Source organism: Aspergillus alliaceus, assembly GCF_009176365.1.
Source record: "Aspergillus alliaceus strain CBS 536.65 unplaced genomic scaffold BDW43scaffold_22, whole genome shotgun sequence".
In the NCBI taxonomy this organism is placed as follows: domain Eukaryota; kingdom Fungi; phylum Ascomycota; class Eurotiomycetes; order Eurotiales; family Aspergillaceae; genus Aspergillus; species Aspergillus alliaceus.
In genome coordinates this window covers 416,378-431,505 of record NW_022474705.1, presented here as the reverse complement: position 1 = coordinate 431,505, position 15,128 = coordinate 416,378, and the positions used below count along the sequence as shown (strand labels likewise).

The 15,128-nt window shown below is 48.1% G+C and overlaps 5 protein-coding genes across 5 annotated transcripts; 3 read left to right on the top strand and 2 right to left on the bottom strand.

The window, feature by feature from the left end:
- The first annotated feature begins 1,149 nt into the window (after window positions 1-1,149).
- Window positions 1,150-3,384, top strand: BDW43DRAFT_276543 (tetratricopeptide repeat protein). The gene has a single exon (XM_032041965.1). The coding sequence runs from the start codon at window positions 1,212-1,214 to the stop codon at window positions 2,949-2,951; it is 1,740 nt and encodes a 579-aa protein (XP_031900355.1). The 5' UTR covers window positions 1,150-1,211; the 3' UTR covers window positions 2,952-3,384.
- Window positions 3,122-3,738, bottom strand: BDW43DRAFT_88806 (uncharacterized protein). Its single transcript, XM_032050658.1, has one exon. It carries the CDS (start codon window positions 3,645-3,647, stop codon window positions 3,291-3,293), a length of 357 nt encoding a protein of 118 aa, XP_031900354.1. The 5' UTR covers window positions 3,648-3,738; the 3' UTR covers window positions 3,122-3,290.
- A 1,010-nt stretch (window positions 3,739-4,748) lies between these two features.
- BDW43DRAFT_88787 (F-box protein) lies at window positions 4,749-6,831 on the top strand. The gene is made up of 3 exons (XM_032050657.1): window positions 4,749-4,874; window positions 5,361-6,413; window positions 6,486-6,831. The coding sequence occupies exons 2-3, from the start codon at window positions 5,424-5,426 to the stop codon at window positions 6,630-6,632; spliced, it is 1,137 nt and encodes a 378-aa protein (XP_031900353.1). The 5' UTR covers window positions 4,749-4,874; window positions 5,361-5,423; the 3' UTR covers window positions 6,633-6,831.
- Window positions 6,832-9,072: 2,241 nt separating this feature from the next.
- BDW43DRAFT_300353 (uncharacterized protein) lies at window positions 9,073-14,337 on the top strand (the record flags this gene model as incomplete). The annotated part of the gene is made up of 8 exons (XM_032044879.1): window positions 9,073-9,318; window positions 9,368-9,571; window positions 9,644-10,640; window positions 11,287-11,773; window positions 11,834-12,502; window positions 13,233-13,315; window positions 13,380-13,469; window positions 13,553-14,337. 8 exons carry the CDS (start codon window positions 9,073-9,075, stop codon window positions 14,335-14,337), a joined length of 3,561 nt encoding a protein of 1,186 aa, XP_031900352.1.
- Window positions 14,338-14,413: 76 nt separating this feature from the next.
- BDW43DRAFT_276525 (COX assembly mitochondrial protein) lies at window positions 14,414-15,113 on the bottom strand. Its single transcript, XM_032041964.1, has 2 exons — window positions 14,970-15,113; window positions 14,414-14,896 (listed from the first exon to the last, which is right to left on the bottom strand). Exons 1-2 carry the CDS (start codon window positions 15,001-15,003, stop codon window positions 14,640-14,642), a joined length of 291 nt encoding a protein of 96 aa, XP_031900351.1. The 5' UTR covers window positions 15,004-15,113; the 3' UTR covers window positions 14,414-14,639.
- Between the last annotated feature and the right edge of the window lie 15 nt (window positions 15,114-15,128).

Here is a 15,128-nt window from a genome sequence, read left to right as displayed (position 1 = left end):
GGTGATTCTCGTACTGGGAAACTGCTGGTGGGGGTAATAATGGAAAGTAGGGATGTATGAACACGTAGTAGGCGTTAATTCTGAGACCACAGGGTCTGTATCAGTTGTGGCTGGACACTAGCATGCTGGAATGGTCTCAACTTATTCCATCGGGTTTGGACGTACAGATCTTCCCACACCCAAATGCTCTTACAGCGTGTGATACCAGCTCGAGGGAAGGATCATGGCTTCCATGGGATACGGTGTTGCTGGTGGGTAAATCTCTACCATCATGAGCGCCGCTGTATGGATAGGAGAGACTAGTCGTGTTATTATTATCAATGTTGCTCTCATCAACGAGGACTTCTACGAACCGTCAGGATAGCTGTGTATCTCTATTATTCACTCTGTTACGAGCAACGAAAATTTTTATTTGGTACCATAACTTTCAATTAATCCTGATAGCAAGGATGGGGATGGGGGGTGGCGTGTGCTCGTGGCAAATGGTAGTATGCTTCCTTGCATTTTCCGCTCGGATTCCTCTGCGAGCTCCGCCTCGTCGACTGGGGCGATTCCGGTAGTCCCGGCGTTGGTTGTAACACTGTCAATCTCTACATTGAGCCTCTCAATTGAAGGATGGTGCAGGAAGCAATTTCGCTTACATTGGCGCAAGGACTTTACCCATCACAAAGAGTTTTGATGGCACAGCTGTTCAAATCGTCAGCCAGAACTTCAACGTCTTTGTGCCAATAAAAAAGGCCCAAACCACAGGACCAATGGCCGTCTAACCCATCAGGGCAAACATGCCAATTTCACTGGTGGCTTTGTCGGGGGCATCGATAGAAATATGATCCACTTGATCGCCGATGCTGTGGAACATGTCGGGAGAAGGGTCGAGAGAGAATTCACAGTATTTACGACAACAGGGAAGAGTAGTCAATTTCAAACTCCTTTCTTGACTCACTACCCGGCGTTTGAACTGAGCTGTGGATCCACGGACTTAGGGTTACGGAGTGGTACACTAATCATACTCGTTCGGTGACTTCATTTACATACAACCAAAAACCGATTCCATGGCTCAGTCATCTTAAGCACTATAACAAGGATATAGCGTTTCGTTATAAAAGGCCCCGAAGTCCTGCCGAGGATTTAATATCCGTAGATTGTGTTCCCTCTTTCCCTCTTCCCCTAATTTTGTTGTACAGTGCATTCATCCTTACTATAAAACGGAAATGACTCTCGAAACCGCCGAAAAATCCCCTGCTGTACCGGCAAGCGCTGAGTATTACGATCTCGGATCGTTTGGGCACACCATTACCACGACAAGCCTAGATGCACAAATATGGTTCAACCGCGGCTTAACCTGGTGCTATGCCTTCAACCATGTTGAAGGCGCCTATTGCTTTGAGCAGGCAATTTCTCATGACCCTTTTTGTGCAATGGCCCACTGGGGGTTGGCGTATGCGTCGGGACCCAATTACAATAAAGGCTGGGATCGCTTCGATTCGCAAGACCTGGCTTTCTGCTTGAAACGCGCTTTTATTGCCTCACGACGTGCAAAAGAATGCTCGGCCCATGCAGCGCCTTGGGAGCAGGCGCTTGCGGACGCCATTATAAAGCGCTACCCGAGTGATACGCCGCTGGTTGATTACTCGGTGCCAAATGGAGAGTACGCTGCCGCTATGGGGTCGGTGTATGAGAAGCACGGCAGTGACTTGGATATTGCTGTGCTATACGCTGATGCCATGATGAATCTCACTCCCTGGGCCCTGTGGGATCTGTTTACCGGTCAACCTGCCAAGGATGCCCCAACGGCCGACGTTCAGCGAGTGTTAGAACGGGCACTTGAACAGGATGGCGCTTATCAACATCCAGGTCTTCTACATTTGTATATTCACTACATCGAGATGTCCCCTACTCCTGAGTTGGGCATGAACGCAGCTGATCACTTACGCGACCTCATTCCGGATGCTGGTCACCTACACCATATGCCCACTCACCTGGATATTCTAATCGGCGACTGGCGCCGCTCGATTGCATCAAATCAAAAATCGACCCTCGCAGATGAAAAATACCTGCGTCGCGCAGGCGCCGTCAATTTCTACACGTTCTACCGTCTCCATGATTACCACTCGTTAATCTATGCGGCTATGTTTGCCGGGAAGCTCAAAACTGCGATGGAAGCAGTCGATCGCATGGAGAGGTCTGTCCCAGAGGAGGTGCTTCGCATGAAATCTCCTCCCATGGCCGACTGGCTTGAGAATTTTATGTCTGTGCGCATCCATGTTATGGTACGCTTTGGGATGTGGGAAGATATCATTCGAATGGAATTGCCGCATGACCAAGAACTATACTCGGTCAAAACAGCCATGGTTCACTATGCCAAGGGTGTCTCATTAGCAGCAACGGGCCGGGTTAGTGAAGCACAGCATGAGAGAGATTTATTCAAGAAGGCAGAGACACGAGTTCCAGAGACTCGTCGGGCGTATAATAGCAAGTGCGCTGATATCCTGGCTGTTGCATCTGCCATGCTCGATGGGGAAATCGAGTACCGACGGGGGAAATATGATCAGGCGTTCAAAAGCCTTCGCAAATCTATCGATTTAGATGACAATCTACCATACAGTGAACCTTGGTCTTGGATGCAACCTACCCGACATGCCTACGCTGCCCTTATGTTAGAACAAGGGCAAGTCGAGCAGGCTGCCGGTGTATATCGCGCTGACCTTGGGCTGGACAGTACCCTCATCCGTCCCCGGCGGCATCCGAACAATGTATGGGCTCTTCATGGTTACCATGAATGTTTAGTGCGGCTCGGAAAGATGGACGAGGCGGCCATGGTTGAGCCTGCTCTGAAGCTTGCGCTGGCTGTGGCAGATATTCCTATCAAGTCATCTTGCTTCTGCCGGCTAGACACATCGCAGGCTCCAGAAGTGATCATAGGTTGTGTCACCAGTAGTCCTTGTCATTAAGTGATTGATTCTCCTATAAAAAAAAATGGATAGCTTATGAACAGCACAAAGTATTCCCTGGTCCAGAAGAGATAGCATAGCCTCCAACTGAGGTGCTTGCTCAGTTTGCTAGCATTCTAGTCCCGTTGAATATGATATTTGGTACACACAAGGCTTATTGTTTTTTCCAGTGGGCATAGATAGGAAATCCCGCAGGCTGCCGTCCGACCTAGCTAAGTATCAATGTGCCGGATAGGAACACCCGTGAAATTAAACAGTCCAAATCCCGACTCTACCCCTGCAGATCACAAATTCCGTGCTAGTCAGGGAAAGATCGATAGAGTCTGTTAGTTACCCGATCTAAAGGACGAAAACTTGCTCTAAAGAGGGGAAAGACCAGACACTAAGAGAAGAAGAAGAAGAAGAAGAAGAAGAAGAAGAAGAAGAAGAAGAAAACACTGAGAAAAAAAAGCCGACGCTGGTTGAAAAGAGAGAGAGAGAGAGAGAGAGAGAGAGAAAGAGAAATACAAAGACTACGTATCTCGACTTGTAAATTGCAGTGGATAAGGCCATGTGATCTATCACTTCTTCACCGCCGACTAACTTGACCCTCAACAAACCACCTGGAGAGAAACAACTTCCATACCCTTCCTTTTCTTTGTCTGACTTCTTTTCCTTGACTCTTCCCTTCGGAATAGGCACTTGTATGGAGCACATGCTTTCACAATGTGGAACTCAGTTCGACTCTTGGGATTCGACAAGAGCGTGGGGCATGACTCATGTTAGTATGCAGTGCCCGAACCGTCGGTGTCACTAGCTAGAGGGCCGGTGATCAATCAGCTGGGCCCTCCCTCAGCCAGGAAAAAGCATTGGGACCTTATCAGCCAATGACTCGTCGTCGTGATGGCCAATTATTGGAGAACTGAAACACCCTCTAATGGGACAACTAGCAATATCCATGATCAGCCGTCTTAGCATCTCTAACAAGCCGGAAGGACCCAATTGGGCCAGCGGTACCGGGAGTCTGGTCGAGTGTCACCCTCCCCGCTGCAAGGAGGTCTGAAATCGGTCTCTTTGGATACGTCCTCTTTCTCAGAAGGGTATAGTTCTGTCCAACATGGAATGCTTGTGGCCTAGGAGGAGAGTGTCACGCCAATCTCCGAGGCGCCCAAGACTCCCCAGGTGTGACAAGGCCTACTCTACCCTTATGCCGGTATCTGTCAGTAATCTATTACATGCAATTGTGTTCTCGCAAAGCCCCTCAATGCGAAGATCAATAACACAACATCATTGCTTTTTTTTTTTTTTTTTTATTCCGACAGTCGGGAATCGGCACTCCTTGGCGTCCCAAAGAGCTTTAAAAAAATAAAAAAAAAGACCCAGCGGAGGGAAAAAAAAGAAAAGAAAGGCAGTTAATAAAACGAAAATACAACCCGAAAGCTAGGAGCATGATACTATGTCTCTTAAAGAGTCATTCATGCGGGTGTTTATCCAACACACAACCTCGAACAACCCTGGTGGCACCCAATCATCACCTGCTGCCATCCCATTTCACCGAATTACGTTGCCATTGCATAGTTGCATCCTACCGGCATTCGGATTGCTATTTCCATTTCGAATGTGAATAAATGAGATTACAGGGGTTGGAAGTCGATCGTGGTATGCGACCAAGTTGGGAGTTCATGTAGGTAGCCCACTGGTATAAATAAGTACCTGCGGTAGGTAGGGGTCACTAAAGTGGGATCGTTTCTAAGGATTTCAATGTCCAGCTACTTTGCACCGCATAACATCGAGTAATCACTGCTTGTGTTGCCTCATAACTAACTCACTTCCCTGCATAGACTACTGCGTGTTTTGCTGGGCTTTACCCTTGAAATGACTATAAAGACCACCACCCAGCATATTCAGCTGTGCAATTTAGATTACATTCTTATTGGTTGGCTTGTAAGTTGCAGTTCTTTTCTTGGACGATAGGAAACATGCGCCCAATTGTCCTTTGTCCCCTTGATTGTCCGACGTCTTCTTGCCTTTCCATTTCCTGTAGCACCATAATTCAGCCTAATGCCTCTCTATATGTGGCGTTCGTTCCTCTATGTATTGTTGCCTCTTTTCAAAAATTTTTTTGTCGCGATCAAATGCATGGCCGCTATCTCACTAATAATGAAGCTCTTATCCCTTGATAGTGCGCTGTCATGGAAAATTGAGACCCCAGACCCGTTGCCTACTTTGGGTACCCTTATAATATACCACTATAAGCCCTTCGCTGATCTCTGCAAATTTGAAGGCTGCCTCGTTTGACACATATACCCTCGCATATTTTCCATTTCCATATTTTTTTGTTTGTTTCTCCCATCATAATTTTTCCTCTAGTATTTCGTTCCAAGGTGCATCCTCAAGGCCAATAAGAGTTGACTGGCTAATGCTTCGAAGCTCAGACAAAAAGAATTTGAGATATAACCACCAGATCACTGGTAGTCACCATACAAGCCCATCATGTCTGACCGAATCAGTTTTCTACCTCTGGAGATAGTCCTTCAGATTCTCTCTTACCTTCCTTTTGAGTCACTGCTTGCTTTCGGAGAGACTTCTCATACAAATTACCGATCGCACATCCTCTGCCTCCGGTGCCTGCGATTGGGGGTTTTTGAGAAGCGAACCCATTCCATAATCTCTTGTCTGCAGGCGGGCTGGATTAAAGCAGATCAACTGGGGGATGCCTTTCCCGTTGAAAGAGAGATCGGGCCTGATTATACTATCTCCATCATCCGGCCGAAAGCCAAGCCTGTAAAACATGAGCTCTCTTACAAGCGTGCTATTAAAGCGAAAGATACAAAAAGGCAATGCCCATCGGACCCGTCTATGATGCAGGAACAGATGGTCCGAGCCCAAAACAAAATCTTCTCTAGAATAGTGAATCGGTACGGCCCGTCACTCGTAAAGCTCGAGTTTATGGCGTACGACATCGACATCGAGAGTGCGATGGCTCTAGGTACTAGGTGCCAATATCTGTTGCGCCACCTTGCGCTTCGCTTTGAACATCAGCACATCAGAGATGGCCACATCAAGCCGAGCACTTGGCGACATCCAGCCCCATGCAGCGTTGCATGGAATCTTCTCATTGGGATAGGACAGTACAAACATATCGGCGTTTCTGGGCTAAAGACATTGATACTGGAGCGCGCCGGGATCACGCCGTGGCAGCTAACAATGCTCGTGAAGAAGAATCCCGATTTGACGGTGTTGAAGTTGAAGACTTGCAACGGTGCGCAGCCAGATTTCTTGAACTGGCTGGGAGGCATTGAGCAAGACCTGGATGACCCCGTAGAGGGAGATAGCGACTCCGCACCGGGGGACCGACTTGAGATTCTCTGGCTAGAGAACTGTCACCAGATTCTCACACATACAATCGAAGGATATGAGGATTTTGCAGATAAAAGCTGTGACCGTGGCCTCGAATGGGTTAGAGGCTTGAGAAATCTGAAAGTAAGTATCATATTCATTCTACGGATTTGTGGATTGTATCGCAGCTGCAACAAGAGCTAATAGCTCCAAAAGTCCCTTTCTTTCAGTAAATGCATGAACTTGCCGTCCGAGTACGTTGAGCGGGCGAACAAGACAATTTGGAAAATTCCGGATGTTACATTACCATATTATAATTACGAAGAGGGCACACCAATCGAGGTTGATCCTACTTTCTTATAATGTCTGCTACTTACCTGACTATGATAGCCTTTTACGATGAGATGATCTATGTTTCTTTCCCTTTCTTTCTGCTTTCTGCCATTCTCACCCTCGGCCTCTTTTTCCATCGGTCTCAGTTCATATTTCTGCATTAATGGTCATTTATAATCAGGATATTACCCTTAGCGATGTTATGGCTTTTCACGATTGAGAGATACATATTCCCCTGTCATTATTATAATGCATTCAATGATTAGATTTCTTCCGTGTGAGTAACCTGGTTCCATTTTCCTACTGGTTATATAACTTCCATAATATACGGCAATCAAGGTGCTTCTACATTAATCCCGACATGCTGGCATACCTCCCAACACTGGTCTGGGAGTATAATAAAAGCCCGCAATATTCTCTTACTCTGCGCACCATTCAGGGAAAACATGTAAATTCCTCGGCTTTCTTCGCTTCCAGCCAATCCTCAGCTCGACCTACTAGAGCATCGCCAGCTGAGTGGGCCAGCTGTTTTAAGAAGAAGGTCATCATTTCCTGCCCCTCTCCACCCTGGACTAAGTTAAGTCCCCTGGTATCGTTGCAGCATGACCGACGGCTTCATTTTACACTATATGTCGCGGGGATGGACCGAGGAAACATGTCAGTATCACAGACATAGGTTTCGGTTTCGTCAGCTTTTCAGAAGGGGTGTCTCGTACCAGGGACATCTCAACCCAATCAAGACCTCTAGTATAAACCTAATCGGTTCAGCAGGAACTCCAAGAAGTAACATCCCGTCACGCAGCAGGAGCAAAGCTCACCAGGGCCCGTAACCTAGCCCGAATCCATGAGCGATGACTCATGGCCACCAGCTCCAGGCTTAACAAAGGCTATCAAAGGCCAAGATCACAGCGGAAGCGCTACAGAAGGAAATATCCAAATATAGTTTCAATAGTAGAATACCTAAACCGGGATTATGTTGGCTTCTTCGTCTTGCGAACATACTATCCAGGCGAGAGATTGCGGGTGTAATTCTTGGTCCGTACGATGCGTTCATAGATGAAGGGCTTGGTGCTTCCCCGTCTGGGTCAGGGAAGCCGTGGGCTCGCGATAAAGTGCTTTGGAAGATTGCTGATGATGGGATTGACGGTTGAGTCGCCTGCGCACGTGGAGTTTGCTTATTGCCTTTATGTGGAGGAGACGGATGATGATGAGCCTGGAGATAGGTTGTAGCCTGTGTTGCATACGCAGACCTGACTCATTGCGGATGATAGGTGTATGCGTCTATTCTAAGGGGTGACCGGCTCGCGTTTATGAAGGCTATTGGTGTTCGTTTGGGGAGGAGAGGTTGGTTTATGATGGGGTTTCCAGGGTAGCAACTACGGTTCCGCTTATGAAATTGTATCCAGCGTTGCTTGCTTGTCGTGAGATGTGGGACTTGGTACCGGATGGGGTTATATAAGAGGGTTTGGTTTGGTTTTGTCTAAGTAGACAGTCGAGTGGGTTGAATGCTGGAGTACTTGGGCGTCTTGTCATTCTATAGGCAGTCGACGGCCAGCATGGGCTCGTTAAACCCAAAGTGCGAAGAGCAATCACTCCCTTGTCTGTCCGCACAGGTGATGAGATGATCTACTCCGGTTGTCACGGTCAGAATCTTCAGGACTAACTCCAGACAGATTATGGCTGGCAGAGCCGGCCATTCCACCCAAGCTATGCGGTGTCTGCGGCTTCTGGCTTAGTAGTACTATTTCTTAAAGGACGAGGATGGCAAAAAATCATATCATCTCTGCTCGCCTTGTTGAGAAACGTCGTGATACGTTGTCCAGCTAGGGGACAATTGTATCAAGTTGGGCCAGTCAATGATATCAACAGATCAGCCACAGCTCTGCAATCTGGAACTGCAAGATGAGCAGTCAGATTGAAGAAATTGAAAAACTCGATATGTGTACTGTGTTCAAGGGATTCTAGTGGTTCTATTGGCTTAACTACCCTGTTGTGTTGCATGGCTGAGTGTCAGCCTGGTGAGATGACAAACATGTGTAAGTAGATAATGGAATTATTTGGAGTTTGTAGTTGGTAGTTAAGAGCTTTGTTAGACTACAAATCATAAAAAAAGTTCTAGAATTCCGTTTGACCTCTCATAGTACATTTCTTTTCTTTTTGGAAAGAAGGGCTAAATATAGACGCAAGAGCTGAGCAGGATAGCGCCCTGTATCAATACAATCAGTATCAGTGAATATTCTTTCACATCCTCAACATACACTCGTTGGCTACTCTCCATCCTCCAAATGGGCAGTAACACCATATACGACCTTGCTCTCTCCACTGAAAATGCTCATTCATTGCTCAGAGTATGAATCCCCTGACTCTGCATCTTTCCTGGCACCGCTTTTGATCTCATTTTTACCTCCTCCATTCATTATCCTCACGCCCAATCTGCCATTGATGCACCTCAAGGCGCCGACTTGCCAGTATGAAGAAACATCGATCGCCATCCCAATTTTGGGACACAGCTCTCAACAAGATCTTCCCCAGGCGAGCCTCGCGATCTAGATCGGACGAATACGACGCTTTCATGACTTTTGGGTCCTCCGCTGTCAGCGAACATACCGACGGCTTTTACATGTACTCCCAGGCGCTTCTAGACCAGGAAAACAGAAGGCGGGAGGCTTTATTGCTCCGCCAATCGGACAGCACAGATGTTTCATATTCGTCCGCTGTACGCTAATCACCCTCTGATCCACCGGCTGGAACTGACAATGTGAGAGCTCATGGCGCCAATTCCGCGACCTGCACTCCCTTACACCATTAGCTCTCCTGAATGGAACATATTCTCTGAAGCAGTCAAGGCCCTCGAAGATGCAATCGACGACGATGCTTCTGACTGGATCCACAGTGTCCTGTCGATCTTTGCTAAGGTCTACGCTGTCGCCAAGATCGTGGTCACAATCCTCATGTACTATGGGATTGAGGTACAAAGTTACTCGCCCCAAGCGCAGGTTCGGTTTCCATTGCCGCGGAGTTTGAGCTGACTGCGGCCTTAGGTGGAAGACATCCCTGACAGTGTCCCAGCCCATATCAGACGTATGGAAGAAGTCGTGACGTCTGACTCGATTATTGACCTGATCGATGCCGTAGAGAGTCTTTATTATTCTCTGTATGCGAGGCTCATAATGGAGATCGCAAATGTTGACTTGTCGACTTGCTTCAACCTGGAACTCCGACGTGCGTCCCGCAAGGAAGGCTTTACGCTCCCCGAGCCTGATCATTTGCTCAAAATCATGGCACATTGCAAAAACACCCTCGAAGCGCCAACCGTGTGCAATAATGTCAATGTGGACCTTGTCAAGGTGCACCAGGATGAGTTTATCCGCCGCGCCATGGAGAGGGCCATCGGCACAGGGTTCTTCCTCGATGATCTCCTTGGATACCGCCGTTATACTATGGGGATCGTGAGCGACATATCGTCCAAGTTCCGTCAGAAATGGAATCACAATACATTTCTTTATCAGATACCACCAGAGGAGATTCTCACTGTTCAGTCCGAAAAGTATCTTTCGTTTATTCCCAAGCCGGAAGCCGTGCTGTCCATTGCTGCCACCGAGCTTCCTTTCGTCGACCGCGACAGTATTGACCCTGAGATCTGGGAGAGTGAGCTCGTCAAGGACCACCGCCAGTCAACCTTAGCCAAGATGGAAGGCAAAGGTATCGGTGATATCAGGCGAGGGGATGACCGACGCCGCCCGAGCGACTACATGACAGAGAGAAAATGCATCTGTCGCTCATCATGCATTTGTTCCTTGGAATGCACCACGGAGCCCGAGCGTCAATGTCCCTGCGCAGACCGTATGATGCAGATAATGCTTGCGAAACGTCGCGAGGCTCCGGGAACTCGCGACTTTAGTACCCGATGCGGCAATCTTGCTAGGGCGATCTTTGAAGGAGCTTCCTTGATCAAACGGGATATGGACGATATCGAGATCACTATAGAGCTGGACCAGGCATTTTCACTTGTGAGCAATGAGATCCAGAAGCAGCGCCGTATACCAGACCAGATCAACGGCGTGAAAGTCTCGAGCGAGGATTGAAACTCTCGTATGACATGGGATGATATTGATTGATCTCGACGGGGGAAAAGAGGGGACATGGGGTGATGATACGTTCTACGAGTTGGGCATAGTAGGGATGTTGATCGGATCATTCGACTCTTAACTCTGATGATCGGCGATAAGTGCTCCATTAGCAACAGGGATAGCAATCTTAATGAGATGTACTATTCATAGTATAGTATTTATATTTCATACTCTGTACCTTGCGATGATGTAATGTACGCGGTAACACTCGGAACAAGTGTAAGCCAAAGAAAAAGAGCCTAAAAAATACTCCCAAAAAGAAACTAGAGAAAGCCAAACTCTCGACAGAAGGAAATGACTTACTATTAGTCACAGCGTGATTGCTCACTGGTTTGAATTGTTTCAACCCTGTGAACCAGCAGCCGATCATTCCACCACCATATCTCAGCATGATACTGTCCCAGCAAACGGGAAAAAAAGAGGAAAGAAAAATAAATTTCCTTCCGGGTCTGTGATTCATTCACAGCACGCCTGAGAAAGAACAAAGAGACAGTGCAGCCTCTGTTTCTTTACTTTTTTGTTTTTAATCTATTTTCTTTTTAAAAGTTCTCCAGCGGGCATGGTGCCCAAAACCGTATCGACTTCGGCGACTGTATTAATATCCTCCTCCTTGTCATCACCGTGGTTATTACCATCTGCGCGAAATCCACAGTGGATCGCAAACTTCAGAGGACCCAGAATTGGAGTACGACGATATACTCGTGCTGGGCCCTCCTACGGCATCACCACTCCCGTCCCGGATCGTCCTCCACAGTTCCCCAGTTCCGGATCTCAGTCTCCATTCTGCTTCCAGACAGGATATGCGCTCTGCGCCAAACGGCCCTCGCGCCCCTTCCCCCCACCGTTCCTGTCCCCGCCGTCCTCGTCCTTTTCCGATCCGTTGACAACCCACTATCTAAGTCAGGATAAGAGATTATCCGTCGGGGGTGAACTAATTCGGGGGCTGAACAACGGCGACGACGCAGTCTTGGTTGCGGATAATTTCCTCGGGGTTGATGATGGTGTAGGGGCATGGGCTACCAAGCCCCGAGGTCATGCTGCGTAGGTTTTTCTTCTTTTCACACCTCTTGATACTATACTCATTGATTTTTGCCCGGTTAGACTCTGGTCCCGACTTCTACTACATTTTTGGGCTCTGCAAGTCGAACGAGAAGTCAATAATGATGCGCAGCTGGATCCCATCAGATATCTACAACGTGCGTACGAAGAAACGACCCGCGCAACGGCCACACCCAGCGAATGGTACGGAACTACGACGTCCGTCACCGCGATCTTACATTGGAAATGCGACGATGAAGGGAACACGAAACCTTTACTTTACGTGACCAACCTGGGTGATTGCAAGGTCCTTGTCATTCGCCCGAGCGAGGAGAAGGTCTTATTTCGGACTAAGGAACAATGGCATTGGTTTGACTGCCCCGTGCAGCTAGGGACAAATAGTGTGGATACGCCACAGAACGATGCGGTGCTGTCCCGGGTTGATTTGGAGGAGGAGGATGTCGTACTCGCTGTTTCTGACGGTGTTCTGGACAATCTATGGGAGCATGAAATAGTGTCCATCACGCTCGAGAGCATGAAGAAGTGGAATCAGGGACGGTACGACAACATAGGCCTCGAATGGGCTCCTCCGGAGGTCCTGGCGGAAGAACGTATGGTATTCGTAGCTAGGGAGCTACTCAAATCTGCGCTAGCGATTGCCCAGGATCCATTTGCTGAGAGTCCGTTTATGGAGCGAGCGATTGAAGAAGGCCTCGCTATTGAGGGGGGTAAGTGCAGTCTCTTCTATATAGTGAGCAGTGGATTGACTTGTCATAGGAAAAATGGACGACATTAGCGTGGTGGTTGGATCCTGCAAGCGGAGGACCCCTTGAACAAAACGCGCGCGATAGGCTATAAAGCTTTGATCACTCGATAATCAAGTGGCGATTCGAAAGACGCTGCTTGCAAGTTTCGTCCTAGAACACTCCGAACAGTCAGACATCAGTTCTTTGAAGATTGGGACTACGATGCGTCAATGGAACCGGGACCTGCTCCCAGCCATTCCACTGGGGCTTAATGTTGGGTAATATCACTCCGCACTAAGTGCCCGAACGTCGCGGCACGACAGATACGAGAGCATTTGCTATAGAAGGCATGTAAATTGATGCCAAAGCCACGAGGTTATGGACATATGCGCATATTGACCATAGGAAGCCAATAACCGGCGGGGAATGATTTGCATTTGGTAAACTATTTATGTAATTAGACGACACTGCTTCTCTTTTCATAATCCATGTTTTCTTACGATCTACCAATTCCATTTCTATTTCCCGTACAACTCCTTACCCCAAAATTCTAGAAAAGTAGATAACGCACGGACCACATCAAAACCGCAACTTTCATTCCGCCCGGCAAAATCAGTAAAAAAAAAGTTTCAATCTAAGAAAACCAATCGACGTAATCTCCAATATCATCCCAACCAACACCTTCTACCCCAACCCCACCAACCCGCGAAAATGAGGGCCAAACGCTCAAAGAAGTATCGCAAGCTCATGCACCAGTACGAGCTAGCATTCGGCTTCCGCGAACCCTACCAAGTCCTAGGTATGTAACCTCTCGCTCGGCGCAACCCCGAAAAGCACCAAGTTACTAACAAATCAAACACCAGTCGACTCAAACTTCCTCCAGGCAGTACACTCCTTCAAGATGGAGCTCATCCCCTACTTAGAACGCACACTGCAGGGCAAAGTCAAGCCCCGTACGTTTTACCCGGACCCAACCCGCTCAGATCAGATCTACTGAAGATATAATATGTAAACATATATACTAACGAGATATTAGTCCTAACAAAATGCTCACTGGCAAAAATAATGGCCAATCAACCTCTCAATCCCCGAACCAACAACCCCGTCCGTCCTGCCCAGCTCCCTCCGCCCACAGTCCTTCCTCTGCGCCACTGCACCCACAACGAAGACGAAACCCCCATCGACGAAGTAGAGTGTCTTCTCTCGCTGCTTTCGCCTTCTGCGGATGTGAAGCGGAACAAGGAGCATTATATCCTTGCTACGGCGGACCCGGCGACGCCAAAGGCTGCGGCGCAGGATGCGAATGCGAAGAAGAGGAAGCGCGGCGTTGATGAGGGGGAAGTTGCGTTGAGAAAGTCTAGGATGTTTAGGAGTGCGGCACGAGCTATTCCCGGGGTGCCGATTGTGTATGTAAAGAGGTCTGTTATGGTGTTGGAGCCGATGAGTTCGTTGTCCGAGGAACTGAGGGATGGGTATGAGAATGGGAAGTTTCGGGCTGGGTTGAATGATGAGGCTGTGAATAAGAAGGGTGGGGAGGGTGCTAAGACGAAGAAGGGGATGAAGAAGGTGAAGGGGCCGAATCCGTTGAGTGTGAAGAAGCCGAAGAAGAGGGTTAATGAGTCGGGTTCGAGTAGGCCGGCGAAGAAGAGGGATGCGGAGGGCTCTCGTGCGGAGGATGGAGACGAGAGGGCCGGGGATGGTGATGGTGATTCTGCGCCTAAGCCGAAGCGGAGGAGACGCCATCATAATCGCGGTGCTAGGACTGATGGTGATGGCGAGGAACCTTCGGGTGGAGGCGATACGGTTGCGATGGAGGAGTGATTCTTTCCATTGGGTTTGTGTCTTGATGAAAAGATAACTTTCATGGTATGGCGTTCCGGTTGGGCAAAAGACAATATATCAGTTTAACCAAATGTATATTTCGATATCGAATGCAAATTATGTAAATGCATCCATCCCGCGTTTCTAATCCTGGTATATACTACCATCTGATCATACACTCAGTCGTAGAAACCTCAAAAGAAGAGAAGAGAATATCACACAAAACGCCTATCCGCCCAAACGATCATGCAACATACAATACAATATAATCAATTCCCACCATCACCGACAATCAACCCGGTCTATTTCTTCTCCTCCGCGCCCACATTCGAAGACGCAGAGGAGAATCCCTGCTCAAAAGCCTTCTCATCTGCCCAAATCTTCTCAATCCGCTTCCGACTCTCCCTCGCCGATTCGCGGTTCCGCTTTGCCCGCTCGAACCGTTCCGCAGCAAGGCACTTGTTCACATCGCGCTTAATGTCGTTACAGTTTCCAAGGGCTTTGTGGATGAAGCCCCGGGCGTGGCATTCGTCCAATGCGGTCATGATTTCCTCGCAATCTGTGCCATTTGAATGAGAGTTAGTTTCGACTTGGGTCTTGGTAATCGGAAGCATGAGACGGGAGAAACGGACTAGCGTTGTATGGGGTATGAAGATGGGAATGCATTTTCGAATTTCACTTTTGATCCTTCTCGGTTCCAAATAGAAGAACTTGGTGTCTTAATCGAAGGTTGAAAGACCAATTTAACGTAGAATAGTAGATAGCCAACAGAACCAGTATGGGGCGTATAT

Coding starts and splice junctions, on each gene's coding strand:
- BDW43DRAFT_88806 (XM_032050658.1), bottom strand. CDS start 3,647: ATGTGCTCCATACAAGTGCCTATTCCGAAGGGAAGAGTCAAGGAAAAG.
- BDW43DRAFT_88787 (XM_032050657.1), top strand. CDS start 5,424: ATGTCTGACCGAATCAGTTTTCTACCTCTGGAGATAGTCCTTCAGATT. Junction 6,414..6,485: donor GAGGCTTGAGAAATCTGAAA/GTAAGTATCATA, acceptor TAGCTCCAAAAG/TCCCTTTCTTTCAGTAAATG.
- BDW43DRAFT_276525 (XM_032041964.1), bottom strand. CDS start 15,003: ATGCATTCCCATCTTCATACCCCATACAACGCTA. Junction 14,897..14,969: donor TCATACCCCATACAACGCTA/GTCCGTTTCTCC, acceptor CAAATGGCACAG/ATTGCGAGGAAATCATGACC.
- BDW43DRAFT_276543 (XM_032041965.1), top strand. CDS start 1,212: ATGACTCTCGAAACCGCCGAAAAATCCCCTGCTGTACCGGCAAGCGCT.